At 37.8% G+C, this 18,081-nt stretch overlaps 1 protein-coding gene across 1 annotated transcript; it reads right to left on the bottom strand.

Moving 5' to 3' along the window:
• LOC131302692 (homeobox-leucine zipper protein ROC8-like) lies at window positions 1-8,754 on the bottom strand. The gene is made up of 10 exons (XM_058329451.1): window positions 6,607-8,754; window positions 5,936-6,053; window positions 5,635-5,826; window positions 5,084-5,530; window positions 4,643-4,744; window positions 4,292-4,501; window positions 3,359-3,542; window positions 1,676-1,944; window positions 1,278-1,367; window positions 1-620 (listed from the first exon to the last, which is right to left on the bottom strand). The coding sequence occupies exons 1-10, from the start codon at window positions 6,723-6,725 to the stop codon at window positions 225-227; spliced, it is 2,127 nt and encodes a 708-aa protein (XP_058185434.1). The 5' UTR covers window positions 6,726-8,754; the 3' UTR covers window positions 1-224.
• Between the last annotated feature and the right edge of the window lie 9,327 nt (window positions 8,755-18,081).

Raw genomic sequence — 18,081 nt, 5'->3', positions numbered from 1 at the left:
CAAGCCTTGAACTAAAGTTGAAAAGAACTTTCAAGAAGTTTGGTTCTTAAATCAAATGATAGTACATAAAGCTTATTCAGGCAACAAATAAGTTCAACAAAATCAGTTTAAACACACATAAAATTTCAAAAACACATAATGTTGTTCCCTGTAGTTTTATTTTGAACCAAAAGCAACAGAAATAAACTGGAAAAAATCCACCAAAAACAGCCGAACCCACCAGATCATGGATCCACACCAGAGCAATCCAAGGCAGCCTTTATTTTCTGGACAGTAGAGCTAACAAGGGTATTGACAGTAGTCACGGAATCCATGTCCATCTGCTTTGAATGTGAGAGGGTGCACACCAGTATCTGGAAAGCCACCGTAAGAAGCGAACCGCCAGACCTCGTGTTTCTGGTGCTGCTCGTTGAAGCTCCGCCGGTTCTTTTGTCAGGACAACAACCATCACTTGATATTATGAAACCCGACGGAAGAATGGGAATGTTGGTGGAGTCCTCGCCGTTTATGGCTGACTTGATGGCTGGGAAGTCTATGGGGGCATAGACTATAAGTGATCCTAGAGGATCTATGCAGCTCTCCTGAAGCACCAGCATGTTGCTGTCGTTGGGGGCGAATGGCTGGTTTACATAGAGATTTGAATTTAATTTTGCATTGTGATACTCCAGAAAAATAAAAATTGCACAGGAAAGTATCTAGGATGTAGTGCTGCAGCACAGCATGCATTCATCTTGCTAGAGAGTGGGAATGTCTAGGAGGAATGCAGTGCTGCCAATGCAACATTTAGGCCACCTCTCTAGATAAAAGTTAATGATATCCTAACAAGTACTTTCAAAAACAAAAAGCATCAAGCGGGACTGATCGATCTAATGTAAGCGCTAGCTTTGCTAACTCGAGAGTCAACGAAACTCATTTCAAGCAAACAAGCTGGAGCTTTGGGTTGGTGTCATTGCCAGAACTTGTCAAGTTTTCTTTGGTAACATCTTGTTTTAAGTTTCATGTAACAAGAAGCTTCAATTCATCCCAGAAACAACCAATAAAACCCCATCATTGTTCGGCAAAAATGTCCAAGATATTATCTTGGCAGGAGTGTATTTCTCATTCTTAATGAGACTCAATCGTACCAGGCTGAATGTGTAGTGGCAGCACTGCATTAAGGCACTACTATGTTAAATTTTTCAAAGGTTTTAGCCTCATTTATTTAGCAGGTTAATTTCAGGAGTTGGATGATTGACCCACACTTCCCAACAAAAACTGAAAGTAGACAAAGTAATTACCTGGATAATGGATATACAGTTTCCTGGATGAGTTCCACAAGCAATATGTGCAATCTCATGCACTGGGTTTCCATCAGAGAGCACATCCCACTGTGACACAAAAGGAAGAAATCACTCCTGGCATCCAATTTGTTTGTCGACCTTTTAGTTGTCCCATTGTGATTTTATATTAATGGACCAAGAGTTATACAATTCCCCTTTGGTCCCTTATCTTTTGGATTAAAGTGAAATATTCAAAAAGTTCAAGGGACTCTTGGAAATTGAGGATTTACAAGTGTGATGATTGCGTTTCTTTAGAAATTAAATTGGGACGGAGGGAGTAAAATTTTAGAAAGTCATAGTCCTAATATGAAACACTGATACTGACTGGATGAGAAAAACTGTTTCTGGAAATTCACCTGGGATCTTGTTTTTTCATCTTGGAAGAAATTAAAGAGAGTCTCGCATGAAAGAGGGAGCCATAGAGAGGACGCAGCACTGACAATCATGCCACTGGGTTGGCCTGGTCCATTGCTCTGGCGAACAGAGACACTAACTCCACTGTTGTTCATTTCAGACCAATGAGGAAAGTCTAGTTTACTTGACATGTTCAACATCGCCCAAAAATTCTTCACCATTCTGTGTGATAAATCCATTACACTTCTCCTTCCTTCAGGCATGTCAATTACTGGATACAAACAATTATTGTAAACATAAGCAAGAGGGTAAGGGAAAGTAAAGTGAGAGCAAGAAATATGGAGGGTAATCTCTCCTGCCCCGGTTAGTTTCGACCCCAACCACGCTCCCAGCCACACGATGTGACAAAATAAGGATGATGACATATGTAACGGTTTTTTCTGTCACCATTTTGCATTATCGTCTAGTTGGATTTCATGATTCCTTGTTTGGATATAGTCATTAATCAAGCAGAGGAAGGAAATATTATCTTCTTTTGGGTAAATAAGGAAATAGTATCTTGTCATGTTGGGGAATCAAAATGACGAAAAAGATGATGTAATTAACATTTCGGGAAATAATTTGAAAGATGTCACAATGTGCAGCTGAAAGGGGGACTAGCGAAAGGGAAAATGGGACTTTTAGGACAGGGGATGTCCTGAGAAACACAAGGTGTCAATTAGATAGTTGGGTGTGGGAGAAGGGTGAAGTTTTGGGATCACGTGAGGTGTGGGGATGTGAGCTTGAGGGAGTCCTTTCCAAGTATTTATCGTTTAGCTTGTGATAGGGATGCACCCATTTCTGATTATCTTCTTCTTAATGGCGGGGCTACAGTATGGGATATTCGCTTGCGGAGGGATATTTGTGATTGGGAGAAGGAGGTTTTGTTGGCTTTGCTTGGTGTACGGTATTCGAGGGATAGGAGAAGGGGAGGACAAGATGCAATAGAATCTTTCCAGATCAAGCTCTTTTCAGGTGAAGTCATATTATCAAGCTTTATGAGGTAATGGCAATACATCCCTCCCTTGGCATGCAATTTGGAAAACAATGGCACCGTTAAAGGTGAGTTTTTTGTCTGGTGGGCGGCTCAAGGCAAGATCCATATTATAGACAACTTGATTAAAATGTGGAGAATATTAGTGAAATTGACGTTGTATGTGCAAAAGGGATGCAGAGATGGTCAATCATTTTCTTATCCATTGTTCAATGGCATGGGAACTTTGGTTTGGGCCATGGTTCCTCTTTGCTTGATGTGGATTATTTGGCGTGAGAAATTCTAGATGTTTTGAAGGGGTTGAAAAGCCTTTGTTTAAAATCAAAAGTTTTTTGGTGAATAGCTTGTGTTAGAATATTAATGTTTAGGATGTTATTAATGTTTAGTTAGAAGGGTAGTATTGTCTTTTCATGTAATAGGGTTTACTTAGGGTTTCTACGTTTTCCCTATATAATGATGTATAGGCCTCTTGTAACATAATACTCTGAATAATAGAATTTCTCTATTTCTAGTTTTACTACAGCTTGCAGATCACCAAAAAAAAAAGTTTTACTACAGCTTGTATAGTTGGGAACAATTTGGCATTCCCTTAATGCCTCTTCTAATATGATGACTTAATTATAAAAAAAAAAGATAGTTGGCAATTAAGTACCCCCTGCAAATTCATGACTAGGTGGACTTGTCTCTGCCGATGAGTACGCCAATCTCTCGGTCATCCTCTGGAGAGTAATAATCCATCGTTTGGCTCCATAAGCCAAACTACCAAATACTAGATCTCTATAGAGACGATGAGTTTTTGACTTATCGTCCACTTCCACATGTTCCACCCATGTAACCTAGCAAATTACAACGGCAATGGATTCAGAATCTAACATTAACTGATGTTAAGCCAACGTATATTTGAGAAATGGAAATAAAGGCAGCCCAATGCACAATATTTACAGTTCTGAAAATACGCATGACGGAAATGTAACCATGCAGCATATGAGTTTATTGTTCCAACTTAACTAATATTAAGCAATGTTTAGGAGAGGAAAAAACGCAGTCCAGTGCACATTGCTTATAATTATGACAGTACGAATGAGAGCCACGTAAAACATTTGAGTTTGTGAGCTTTGATATTCATTAATGCAATAAACGACAAGAAACTAACAAAGCAAACATAGGATAAGCACATTGGGGCAAGTATGTAAACTGTTAGATCACAAATTGTCCAAAAAGTAGGAAATAAGTTGACAATTAATATATATACATATCAAGCTATCTAATACTCCCATGACTTGCACACAGAACAAAGTGCTCAAAATTCAACACAATTTCAAAGCTTGCCTATTGCACGCTGTCTTGTAGATTGGGAAAAGACTCGCATAATATGAGTGTTGAACATAGAGGGTTTCTAGTCCCAAAGCTACTAGGAAATGGCCAAACAATGTAATATAAAAAGCTATCTAACAAGGACCATGACAACAGATTAAAAAAGCGACTTTGGGTTGGTAGAACTTTTGTAAAATCATTTGAAAAAATCATTTGAAGTAGCCTTCATTAATAGTTATACCACAAGGCAAGTGATTATAGAGCCACTAACCTCAGAGCATCCATTGGACTTATCTTGAATAATGCACCCAGAAGGAAGCCGCCACGATCGGAGTGAAGAGTCATGACAGTCGTCTCTTGACCAATCATACGACACATCAACCATCACCCACATGCCTGGCTCAACTTCTCTGCAATATCGAAGGAAGTAGAATTCTCGAGGTGACACAAGAGGGGACAAAATATGCATTTGTTCGTACATCTGCATCAATGAATTCTTTTTAACATTCCAACATCTGATTACAAGATAAATAAATATGGAGGAAACAAACAAGGTGTTTTTGCTCTTTTAAGAGTCGGTAGGGAAGTAGTAGTTCATTCACCACGACTGTGATCTACCTACCAGCTGCAAGGCACCAGCTTGCTCTCCCAACATCCTGGTATCAATTACTTCAATTGTCCTTGCTTTTGTAACTGTTGTAGGAAAAAGATCTCCCCATTTATTCTGCAAAATCAAAGTATTTACTCACATACTGTTCATTTGTAATACTCCCTCCATCCCACAATATTAGTCCATTTTGGGAGTTGCAACTTTTCATGAGAAGACATATTTATAAAAAGTTATAAGATTCCTATATTGCCCCTCTATCCCCTCTTCTAAAAAGATTTTTAACCATTTGTAACGGATAGTTTTGCAAATTAAGAAGTTCCATTCTATGGCTTTTCTAAGTGGAAATCCATATGGGACATCCTGAATTAGAGACATTGACAAACAAAAAGGGAAAGAAGGGGTATAAAGAAACGCAGATAGTATTAAATTTAAAGCATGCAATAAGGGGTGAACCGAATCCAGAAACATGTCGACCAAGTGTATTGCGCTCATCGCCACCACGCCTGAATCTTTTGACGACTCTATCCTTGCAGTGGAATTTGTGAAGTGATTAAGCTTTGGGAAAAGCTTGTTATAGCTGTCGCGATGAAGAATATATCTCCCATCGGCTGAAGACTTTACCCACACAGGTTCGTTCACTCGCAAAAGCCTCAGCAGTTCACCCATGGCACCAACAGCTGTCTCAATCATGACCGATTTTTCCATCTCTTCAATTCCATTTAGTGAGTATTGCATGAAGGAATTGCTAGAATTTCCAAAATCAAGGTCAACAGACGGGCCTCCCAGCATCCCTTGACCTGTGAAACCTTCACTTTGCAAGTCCGTTGAGCGTGACAACGATTGAATATGTCCAACTGGTTTTCCTAGGTAGTTGGAAATAATGTGGGATAACCTTTCATACTGCAAAGACACATACAGTGATTAAAATCAGATCAAGTAAACCAGGAAGCATAAATAAGAACCGATGAACATGCCAATGTTAAATTTCAAGGAACAGAACCAGCCTCCTGTTTTAACTGGGAATTTTCCATCTTTAGCTTCTGAAGATTAAGTTTTCGTTCTTCCTCGCCGAATGGTGGGCCCCCGCAAGCTGGGCATATAACATTTTTAATAGCCTCTCTGATTGCAAGGTTCTCGCATTGGATTTTTTCATTCTCTAACCTGAGAGTACTATTATCAGCTCTCTCACTCTGAGCCTGAAAAATACAAAGTAAAGATGAGCTACCAGTTATGAGGCCAAATTTGAATAAAACACGGAGAAGCAGCACACGTAAATGGAAGGTTAGAGTGATGAAAAGTGAGCACCTTTGTCTGAGTCCTCTTGTTTTGAAACCAAAACTTGATCTGCTTAGGCTCAAGCCCCAGATCCCTACTCAGTTGACGCCGCTGGTTATCATCTGGATGTGGGCATTCCTTGAAGAACCTTAAATTCACATCATCCAGAAATCCCATTATTACACACACACAGAGCTTTAGGAACAATCAGATCAATATCGAATGCAACCAAATAAGCTAAAAACTACAAAATACGAAAGCTGTGGTGAAACAGCATTGCCCAAACAAATTTCAAGAAATCCAAGGCAACGAATGTATCAGTATCATCAAAGCACACTGACAGAATGTTAACCAAGCAGGCTCTCTCTCTCTCTCTCTCTCTCTCTCTCTCTCTCTCTCTCTCTCTCTCTCTCTCGCACACACATGTACACAAAGATAAAGAGATGAGGAGATACAAAAGAGATGAGCATGCACTCTCTCTCTCTCTCTCTCTCTAAGATACCTCCCATAGTTTCTGTAGTTCTATGACCTATATCTGGATCTCTCCTCCAAATACATATATAAGAACGAATACATACATATAGAAGAAGAATAGAAATAAGGACAAATCCACGCCCATGGGGGGAAAAGTTGGCAAGACTCAAGAGCCATGGCTATAGCATTACACAAAACAAAACCGCAACCAGGAAATAATGTCTTACCCCTCAAGCTGTTGTATCTGATAGGTAGTGTGGCGGTGATAGTGCTTCCCTTTCCGACTATTCGAGGCCTTTTGTTCATCACCTGAGCCACTACTGGTACCTCCATAACTAAAGTCCATTACTTTTATTCACCTGGAGAAGAAAGGTTGTTTCTCCCTTCTACAGACGCTCAAGTATCACACAACACATGAAACAAAAATGTATTTAACCTGGTTTATCATCTCTATTTAGAGCAATTGACAGATATGTCCACCGTGTCCATAAAAGGACAAAGCACATTTACATCCAGGAAACAACTAACCATATCAGGAGATTATTTTCCTTCCCCGTTTCTCAATATAAGCTGGATTAGGATTTGATTCCCCTACTTCTTTCTCATATTTTGTTTTATTTTTGTTGCATTTGGTTCACATTTCACACTATCAGAAGTAAGAACCTAAAGTAACTTCCAAAATATTCTAGAATGTGAACGCAATCCTGTTGGATTTGCATCGTATAAAGCAACCAAATATGTCACAAGATTCAATCCCGAAATCTCAAAGCTGAGGGAAATTCATTTGGATTTGCAGCATATAAAGAGACCAAATACACTAAACGGTTAAACGTGATCGATCATCTGCCCGACAGATAGGCAGCCTTCAGTTTCCAAACTAGTAGTAACGCTTGGATAACAAAGTGGACACCCCTTTGTCGTTCTATTACTACAAACAAGGCCAACATGATAAGAATGGACATTCACAAAAAGCCCAATGTGCATGATCTTAAACGGTCAACAAGTATGTCATGATAGCAAGAATTAAGATAAAATATGTACCTACTGTTTCTTTAATTGTTTTTATTTTTCTTTCATTATGATGTCAAACCAAATTCAATTGGTCACGTAGGCGATTATTCGGCAGAAGGCAGCGAGTAATACCACAAAAATTAGTGAACGATATCCTAGCCAATTCACAATGCTTCAGGTTCCTAAGTTAGATGGACTGTTTATGGTATCCCATTAAAATTTCTTCCTAATCCCTCAAACAGAAGGATGCAAACAAATATTCATATACAGAGACAGCAAGATACAGATGGCATGGATGCACATAGCCCAAAAGGTTTCTACCTTTTTATCCTGCTTACCTTAACAAGTAAATGCATTTAATTTGGCATCATTACTTCTTATGCATATCCACTTGAACTTTTAATGGCCAGCCAAGTTGGGATATGCACAAAATCATCCTTAAAAGGAAATATTTTCAGCATGAATCTACACAACTTCTTGTAGGCAGTAACTCTAATTATTTACGAAAGTTCAAGTTTTGAGACACCAAATGAACCATCGCATAAACCACTGTCTCTGACAAGCCTGGTGGGGCCCACAACATCCTTGTGTGGCAGATTTAGCAGCATAGCGAGAGACGCAGTGGTCCAGACGCATTTTGCGCCTGTGGCATTGTTAGAAGTGTAATGCCGGTGGTTGACGATGTCTCACAGAAAGTTTAAAACTAAATTCTTCAAGGTTGTGTCGAAGTTATTCGGCGTTATCATGCACATATTATATGGACTGCGCCCGATAGGACTCATTATATTAAATTGAGTTGAAGGTATAATATTTAAGATCATCGAAAGGTTTCTATTCCAAATCTGTTAGCAAATCAGACTGGAGATTCTTGGACATATATGAACCCTCGATCAATCTGAGGGTTTGCATTTGAAAAGGGGAACCAAGAGGAACAACCAACTGATATTGTAATTTCCACATTGAGTAAAAATTCAAAGCAAAAACGACAAATGCCATAAGTACAGAAACAAAATTTGCATAATGTCAACAAACTATATGAATTGAGTAAGTCATGCACTAAATTAAAGATGATAATCCTCATCGATCGAAATAAATATAACGGTGGTTTTAAAATAGTGAGAAGTGGATCCAAATGTAAAGACATCAATCTTTTCATGTAGCGAGGCAATTCATTCAATCACATTGTTTTCAATCCCAAATGGCCAACCCCAATCCATCATTCTATTCCTGAATGTCTGCTAATAAAAACTCCAACCCTAATAACTTAAGATATTGAACAAGTCAAAGATTAAGCTAATGATTACAACATTAACAAAAGTACTCTCAAGCTAATTAGGACTTATCGATAGAGTAACGAAGTTGGTCATTGAAATCATTCAAGAAGAAATGTTTTGGCATCTACCATACAATTAAGAACAAGGTTAGGCATCTTGTATAGATGCAGTATATCAAATATGATATACGCTTAGTAATGAAACGACTTTCACTTTCCATAACCAAAATGAAAGAAAGTCGATCCATTCCTGCAATTGCGGTCATTCTCGCTACCTCTTTAGTTGCCGCCCCCTACTTGCTCATTCGCAATTACTACCACAAGAAAGTAGCGCCTCTGTCGTCAGGGGATTATGCACTCCACCGTAGGTGTGATGATTTACTTCACGGGCGAGGTCTCCGGTTCAAGTCCAGGATGGCCCAACTGTGCCAGGCGAGTGGGAGCAGAAAGCAAGAGGCTTGCCCTCAAGTTCAAGTTTGACTCTCACCACCAACAAAAAAATCCTGAGGCAGGTTCACCCGATTGTTAATTTCATCGGTCAAGGTGCACAAGCTGACTCGGATAACTAGTTATCATACAAATTACTCCCTCCATGCAGTTTTTGGATCAAAAAATATTTACTTTAAAAATAGTTTCGTGCATGGTTTTTAAAATTTCTTGACACCAAATTAAAGTTCTCGATTAGTCTTTAATATGGCGTCAAGAAATTTAAAAAAAAAAAAATTGAACCGAGGTACTTTACATTTTCTATTAAAAAATTGCATGTCCATTCGCAGTGGATTTACTGGAGTTTGAAGTTCACGAGTAAATTTGGTCCTTGTCATTTCAATTACAAAAATTTAACCTAACTGTGAACTAACATGAAATTCAAGAAAAAATAAATAAACTAAAAGGGTGTACCTGATTCACTTCGTGTGTTTTGACTGAAAAATTGAACTGGGTTACAACCCACTCATCTTTCTGAGCACCCTCGCAAATGCTGGTGCCAAAAAACAAAGCTTTATCGTCTAGGGTTTCGACAGATGGAGGGATTGAAGACCCTTTAGGGTGCAAACAAGAAGAAATGAAGTCCGAAGGGATAACCGTTTCTGATTTCTCCATTAACCTGTGAGGAGCGCTTCATTTCTGTTTCTTGGGGTTTCTTGTATCCAAAGGGTGCAAGTTTCTACTTTCTTGTACCAAAAGTGCATGAATCTGTGTCCCGTGCAATGGCAACAGCAGGAATTGCACAATTTCTGCAGTTGACATTGCACAATTTCTGCAGTTGACATTACACGAAAACAGAGATACAGGCACATTCTCGGGACGAAAGATTTGACCTCGGTTGGGGATGACAGAAGGAGACTTGGTTTCAATTTGGTTGGGGAAGTCTGCAACTGAATTTGCATAATTGATTGACCCAATAGTTGAAGAAATTGGCATTAGGCGGGAAGGGCCGTGGAGGAAGTTAAGCTCCCCTCCGAACCGAACTTTATTAATTCCCCACGTCTTGGCCATCGTTATGATTCGAACAAGGCTTTGAATATCGTACTAGAGTCTGGACATCGCATCGTTTTTATAGTACGATATTTACCGGTATTGATATGTTATGAGTTATCGTTTCGAACATCCCCTAAGGGATTTCGCACGTTCTTACCGTGCAGGACTCCCCTTTTCCGATCGAATTTTGATGATTCAAGCCGCTCAAAGTAATCAGAACATGATTTTAAGATTACACGCGAGAAATCAGAAAAAAAATGATCGGAAATGGCTTGATCCGAACAGTTTTTTATTGAACAGTTCAGTAAAAAACTGCTCTGATCAAGCCCTTCCCGATTTATTTTTTTGCTGATTTCTCGCGGGTACCCTTAAAATCACGTTCTGCACACTTTGAGCGGTTCGGATGGTTGCAATTCAATTGGAAAAAGAGAGTCCCGCACGGTAAGACCGTGCGGGATCCCTCGTTGAATTCCAAATGTCAGTTTCGAATTCTAATTATATAATATGTTATGAAATCACTATTCCCTTTATCTCATTTTGTTTGCTATATGTGGACTATGGAGAACTCAATTTTTTTAAAAATAGGTAATTATCCCATTCTTTATTTGTAAAACTAAAAAACTACTACGGTACTATTTTTAGTCCTTTATGAGGGCTTTGGGCCATTATCTATATCACGCACGCCCTGCCCTAATTCACATAATCTGTGTGTGTGCATATGTGAGTGGGAGGGAGAGCGTGGGTGTGAAAGCGTTTTTAGAACACTTTTTTTTTTTTAAAACAGTCAATTCATTTCAAGCCCGAAGGCAAAAATTACATCGCAAAATACAAGATTGTACCAAACTACATACTCCGGGATTACAGAACACCCTGCAAAGCAAATCAGCACTGTGTGCCGATATGAGAATTCCATCCGGGACTAAGCAGAGAGAAATCAAATAAAATCTCAGTACAAACCAGTAAACAATAATAACAGATGTAATCAAACAACAAACAGATCACAAGCGAAAGAAGAAGAAATCTAATCCTGAGTCAGAGACCAAACACTGCTTCACGCCTGAAACTGTCGTTGACGGCCCAGAACAAGGAACAACGCCGGCGAGCAAAACAGGCCAGAGCTGCTACCGGAAAACCCCAACAACGGTGTCACTGTTACCACTGTCGGAAACCCCCAAGAAGCACCACCGACACCGCAGACCTCACTCTGAACACCCACCAAACCCTAACTAAAATTATTCGCCCACCACCCAACACCCACCGGATCTAGAGCACTAGACGAGAATTCAAAAAAACGAGAATATGGTGCACAAGCATATCACTAAAATTAAAAAAAAAACGAGAATTGAGAGCACAAGCACATAGAGAGAATTGATAGCGAAAACACAACACATTTTAAATCGTTTGATCTAATTATGGTGACATTCAGACCTTTTTTGTTTTTTTAGGACATGCAAGAAGTGTTAGTTATTACTTGTTAGTGTTGATAGTGGGATTTGACCCTTTGATTTTGTGCACGAGAGTATATGGTGCCTTTCAACTTGGCTACCACCCTACTTGCACATTCAAACCATTTAATAAAACCAAAACTCAACCATTAGAGCTCGAATATAAGAAACAATATATTTTGGCTATGCCTTGCATGAATTAGACAAGGCTCTTCTTCTCTTTCCTTGACCAAGGCATCAGAAAATCTCAATGTGATAGACGTCACTCGGGAAGAATTGAAATTTTCATCCTAAACAGTACAACATAATTGTAGATATTAATGAAAAATGATACACTATGTTTTTTTCCAATTTAAAGACATGCACTTAGGAGACACCAAAACACTTAGGAACACCAAACTGGTAATTGGATTCACATGTAAGTGGACCTCACAAATACCTGTATGGGATCCACGTGATCCCTCTCAGTACTGGAGTGTATAGTGTATAACTTCGACCCAGAGACTAATTGTATGGTCCCACTGTCAGGACACTGCATAACTAGCTAGGGTTGGTGAGATGCATGCCTCCATGTCCAAGGTTTTCTGCAGAGTGGTTGTTCGGCAAGCAACCTTAAAACTAACCTTCCCTTTTAAAAAGCTGAAAGCAGCTCACACCAACTACGTCAATGAGGTTCGAATTCAGTACTAAAATGTAATCTACTCTTGCCAATTTAGGGTCGTAAACGAGCCAAGTCAAATTTTTTCGACCTCGAGCTCAGTTTTTTTATTAAACGAACAAAAAATTTGAGATCGAGCCTTCACGAGCCGATTTTAATTAGTCATTTACTAAACGAGTCTCTTTAATCGAGCCTAGCCTCCCTTAAGGAGCCAAACTTTTGTAGAATGAGCCGAGCTCCACTCAGCTCATTTACTAAACGAGCCGAAAACTCGAGCTCGAGTTTGGCTCGTTTACTAAATGAGCCGAGCGTTAACGAGCCGAGCTCGTGAGCTGCTTGGCTCATTTATAGCCCTACCTACAATACAATAAACTTGATTAATGGCTTAATTATTGGGAATTGATTTTGTCACTCCCCTTTTTGTTAATGTCACTCCCCTTCTCTCACAAAACAAATCATCTATTAAAGACACAAATAGAAGTGGCATTAACAAAAAAAAAAGAGTGGCAAAATCACTCCCCTAATTGTTTGGTGACTTTTGTCTCCTTGAAATATCAAAGAATAATTGCGAATCTAACTATTCTAATGATTTTGAGTGTCACCGATAAAAAAGAAAAGAAAAGAAAAGAAAGTGTTTTAACTTGAACGGAGAGAACTATGAAAGGAAAATTAATTATGCATGAAAATTTGACACTGGGTTGTATGCCAGTATTCTATGAGGAAAAACGATTTTGCTAACTACCATCCGTTATTCACTGTCCTGAGCCCACATCTTAATTTCTGGCTACCACCCTACAACCCTAGAAGTAGTTACTTGTTCCACTTTTCTTCTTTCCTCTTTTGTATTTCCATGACTTCGGCTAATTAAGAAATATGTGCCATCCTTTTAGAAAAATTGGGAAAAGGACATGCATGTATGCAGGGGTTCGATCTATTCTGTTTCGAAAATTTTCGTGCTTCTGTGTTGGCCCAAAGATTTTTTTGCCGTTGAATTGTGTGATTTTTTCTTATGTTCTAAATCTAACGATCGGAAAATCTCTCGGCAAATAGACACATGGATTTTCGGCACAAAAAATCTTGTCTAATGTATGCTGGGGGAGAGTCACTGGGGATATATTCCTCTGTGGTGGGGTCTTTGGGCTGTGGGAATTTAATGGAAGATGGGATGTTAGTCAAATGAGGGGTTAGGTGAACTAGAGAACAAGATGGGCCAAAGATGAAGGTCGGGTGCAAATATATTCGTCAAAATCACTGCCCTCTCACTCCACATCTATTTCCAACTATGCCATCGTACTTAATTACTAAAAGAAAAGAAAAACTTCTCCCTTTTTTTTTAACAAAAAAGAGGAAAATGATAAACCAAATTTTTTCCAATTTCAACTCAACTCCCTCTGGTCATTTACGTTAACAGGAAATAACATTTGATGTAATTATTATTTATTTGGATGCACGGTACGTACCGATCAAAATTTGAAGCATATTCTTCGAACATATTTTCGTTTCCTAATAGGTTAAGTCTTTGGATGTGTTTGGAACTTAGGGAAAGAAATGAAAAGGGAAAGGAAATGATTACAGTTTATTGTTCCTTGTTTTAATTTGTAATGTAGAGAGAGAGAAAAGAAAGTGGAAATCATCTTTCCTTCCTACTCTTCTTTTTTTCCCACAATCCCCATAATTTTTCTCTTTCCTTTTTACAAAACCAAACAAAACAAGAGCAACATATTTTTCTTCTCTATTTTTCTCTCGTTTCTCCTTCTTTATTTTCTCTTCTCGTCCCTGAGTTCCAAACAGACTCTTATTGAAACAATGTGAGATCTTAATGCCGAATTTTTCAGACGGGACGGAAGTAAGATAAAAAAGGATAATTGGGTAAAGCTCACCACCTAAGTTAAGGAACCAACGGGATAAGATATCACCACCCGAGGATTTAACTAGGGATACAGGGCTAGAGAACCGCTCACCACTCGAAAGAATCCACCTAGGAGATATAGAAACGGGGGAACTCGTCACCTATCGAAATCCACCGAAGGATAAGAGTTACAAGAAGAATTATCTTCTCACAAGCCAAAGGCTATTTTAATTCAAACACACTCTCCAGATTTCATTCATAGCAACCTAATTTATAGGCACACTTGGAACATCCCTCCAAGCATAGGAAAAATAAACTTAGATTTTCGAAGCTAGAATTAAATGAAAACAATTACTTTGACTACAAAAAACTAGGTAGACTCCTTGAATGACTCAATGACTCTTCGAACGACCAAATGACACTAAAAATTGTGAACAGATATTTAGACTAAAAATTAAAAGACATGATAAAAAAAACTCCTCGTTTTTAGTAGAACCATTAAATTTCTGCATCATTCTCCCCTGGTTGAAAAAGATTCGCCCTCGAATCTTCACCGAATTCTTTCCATTGCATTCACTTCCTCTCTTTTTTTTTTTTCCACAAAATTTCTACTTTTACTTTCACATCAACAATCTCATTAACCATATTGAGTTCATAACTTCTGATTGAAGATGCAACAAGAAGTTTCTTTGTAATGGTGTTGGCCCTTCCAACTCCTGCCACATCAGGTGAAACCACAACCAATTCATATGAGCAAAGTGGTTTTCTAGCAAGATAATTAAGAATCCCCATTGCACAATCACCCTTGTGCAGTTTAAGAACTTGTTTACAACTCTTCATCAGAATCAACCCTTGCCCCCGTGCAAACAATTTTGGGCATTGCCTACCTCATCAAAGCACAATAAAAGTGATGCCTTAGAATCAAAATTCATAGGAATAGAATTCTGGTTATCGTATATGATCAAGAATCCGTCTTCGGTGTACTCATCATAAACTGGAGGCAAATTCCAATCCACTATTGGTAGTGAAGAAGAATAATCCTTGTCTGAAAAGATTTCATCCGGCGTTGTTTGAAATTGCGAGCAACAATAACTTGGCATTGAACCCAAAGCTCTGATACCAATTTGATGCCGAATTTTTCAGACGGGACGGAAGTAAAATAAAAAGGGATAATCGGGTAAAGCTCACCACCCAAGTTAAGGAACCAACGAGATAAGATATCACCACCCGAGGATTTAACTAGGGATACAGGGCTTGGGAACCGCTCAGCACTCGAAGGAATCCACCTAAGAGATACAGAAACAGGGGAACTCGCCACCTATCGGAATCCACCGAAGGATAAGAGTTACAAGAAGAATTATCTTCTCATAAGCCAAAGGCTATTTTAATTCAAACACACTCTCCAGATTTCATTCATAGCAACCTAATTTATAGGCACACTTGGAACATCCTCCAAGCATAGAAAAAATAAACTTAGATTTTCGAAGCTAGAATTAAATAAAAACAATTACTTTGACTATAGAAAACTAGGTAGACTCCTTGAATGACTCAACGACTCTTCGAACGACCAAATGATACTAAAAACTGTAAATAGATATTTAGACTAGAAATTAAAATACATGATAAAAAAAAACTCCTCGTTTTTAATAGAACTATTAAATTTCTGCATCAGATCTAAGCAAAATGGATCCAATAATATTCTTTTTCTTGAACACATGACGCAACTACCCATACCGGGGCGCCTACCCATTGGTAGAACTTGGAAGTTAGTACCCTTCAAGATTGAAAAACAGCCATCACCAAAAAAAAAGACAAACAAAAAACCCTTAAAAAACAGCATAGCGCAGTAAAGGTAGGCATTAGTTTAATCAATTGAATTGAATATTTGGGTAATTTAAGCAAGAAATAATAGTTTAGTAACCTCATAGTGTGTATGTATATGTATATATATATATATATATATATATATATATATATATATAGAAAAACACCACGGATCAAGTGAAGGATCCCGCATTTTATTAAAATGCGAGACTTTTATTTTTCGATCAAATTTGAAAATCCGAACCGTTCAATGTGTGTAGAACGTGATTTTAAAGGTACCCGAGCGAAATCAGCAAAAAAAATGACCGGGAAGGGCTTCATCCGAGCAGTTTTTTTTGAACCGTTCAATGAAAACTACTCGGATGAAGCCCTTCCCGGTCATTTTTTTTGCTGATTTCGCGCGTGGACTCTTATAATCACGTTCTGATCACTTTGAACGGCTCAGATCATTGAAATTCAATCGGGAAGGGGAGTCCCGCATTTTAATAAAATGCAGGATCCTTCACCGAAACCTGACTGTATAGAAAAAAAGGTTTGGTTGGACATAAAGCTTACCAATCTTATCGTTATTGAATATTGACCCAGATAATTTTTAATACTCTTTATTATACTAGCATCTTATATCAACAAAAAAAAAAAAAAAAAGGGTTTACCTGTGCCCTTGTTTCTTTTTGCAATCTTTCAGAACATCTTTGTCATTGACTCAATAAAAAATGCAAGTGGAGGTGCAAATTCTAGCTCTGATTTTCGTTTATGCTAACTTCTGCTCATTAAATGAATGATAATATTTTAATAATTTTAAATAAGTTGGGATATCAATACATGCATACTCACGAATATTAATGCACTTTTCATAGATACTACTGTCAATAATCTTTTTTCATATATCAATACACATTTTACCTATTAGAGCATCAGCAGTGGAATATTCAAATTTGAATAATCAAAACATGCCACATTAGATTTTGATAATCCATTTAGATATTGCAAAAATTAGCAATGTCAAATCTCACATTGGTTATTTTTTGCCCATAATCTAAACCAATGGGCCCTCCAAACTTTTTCTCTTCATTTCATACATATGTTTTGAAAAAGCGGGTTTTGAGGGAAAAAAAAAACAGTTTATGTTAGAAAAAATAGTTTTTCAAAACAAAAAACAGTTTTTCAAAAAACACACACTTTATTCACTTAAAAATTATAAATACAATTTTGAGAAATTTTGAAAGAATTGTATTTACACAAATAGTTTTGAAAATTTAAAAACTATAAATACAGTTTTTTAAAAATAGATTTTGTGTAAAAAAACAGTTTTCTATAAAAGAGTTTTGAAAAACACACTTTATTGACTTATAGTTTTAAATTTTTTGAAAAAGTTGATTTTTGTTTTTAAAAAAAGTTTTTGAAAAAAATAGAAAAAAAAAATCTGAAAGTTACAGTTTTTGAAAACATTGTTGAGAGAGAGAAGGTTTTGTGTAATGTTTGTGTATTTGATTGAGAGATAAAATTTAGTTATTGACAAAATATTGCTAGCTTTAATTATTGAAGAGCCAAAATTTGAGAGCTTGCTAGGTTTGGTTATTCTAATGTGAGCACTTTTTTGATCCAACATTACTAACTTTAACATTTTTTTGTTTTGCTTATTCTACTGTGGATGCTCTTATTCTCTACTTTTAAGTTTTCTTATCGTATTATTGCAGTAATAACATAGGACATATTGAGAAAAGGATTTGGATTCTCAGCTGCAACGTGCAGTTGGCCCTTGTGCAAGGTTTATTTCGATGATCTAAACCGTTCACTTGTAGAACTCGGTTGAGAACTTCAATCCTCTAAAAATCAATGTTCACTGTGGATAGTTTAAACGGAAATTACTTATGTCCGGTGGTCATTGAACATCTCTGATCATATGCGTGAGACTCCAAAATGGGACGTGTCAAAACATGTGTTCCCAAAACTGCCCCTATATGTACATATGTACATATACCCTCATGTTATATGTGCACACCAATTTGTCATGTACCCAGACCCAGGATGCTACCAAGCAACCCTCCCCCCAACCCAAGTGGCATCTGGTTGTTCATTCATGGACGGCTGGGATTAAATTTGAGCGCATAAATATCTGAAATGTTCGTCCATTGCTCGATCAAAATTCAAGCCGTTGATTGC

This window comes from Rhododendron vialii, chromosome 10a, assembly GCF_030253575.1.
Source record: "Rhododendron vialii isolate Sample 1 chromosome 10a, ASM3025357v1".
NCBI lineage: Eukaryota > Viridiplantae > Streptophyta > Magnoliopsida > Ericales > Ericaceae > Rhododendron > Rhododendron vialii.
Note: the sequence above shows the minus strand (reverse complement) of the source record. Positions and strands in the feature narration are given on the sequence as shown.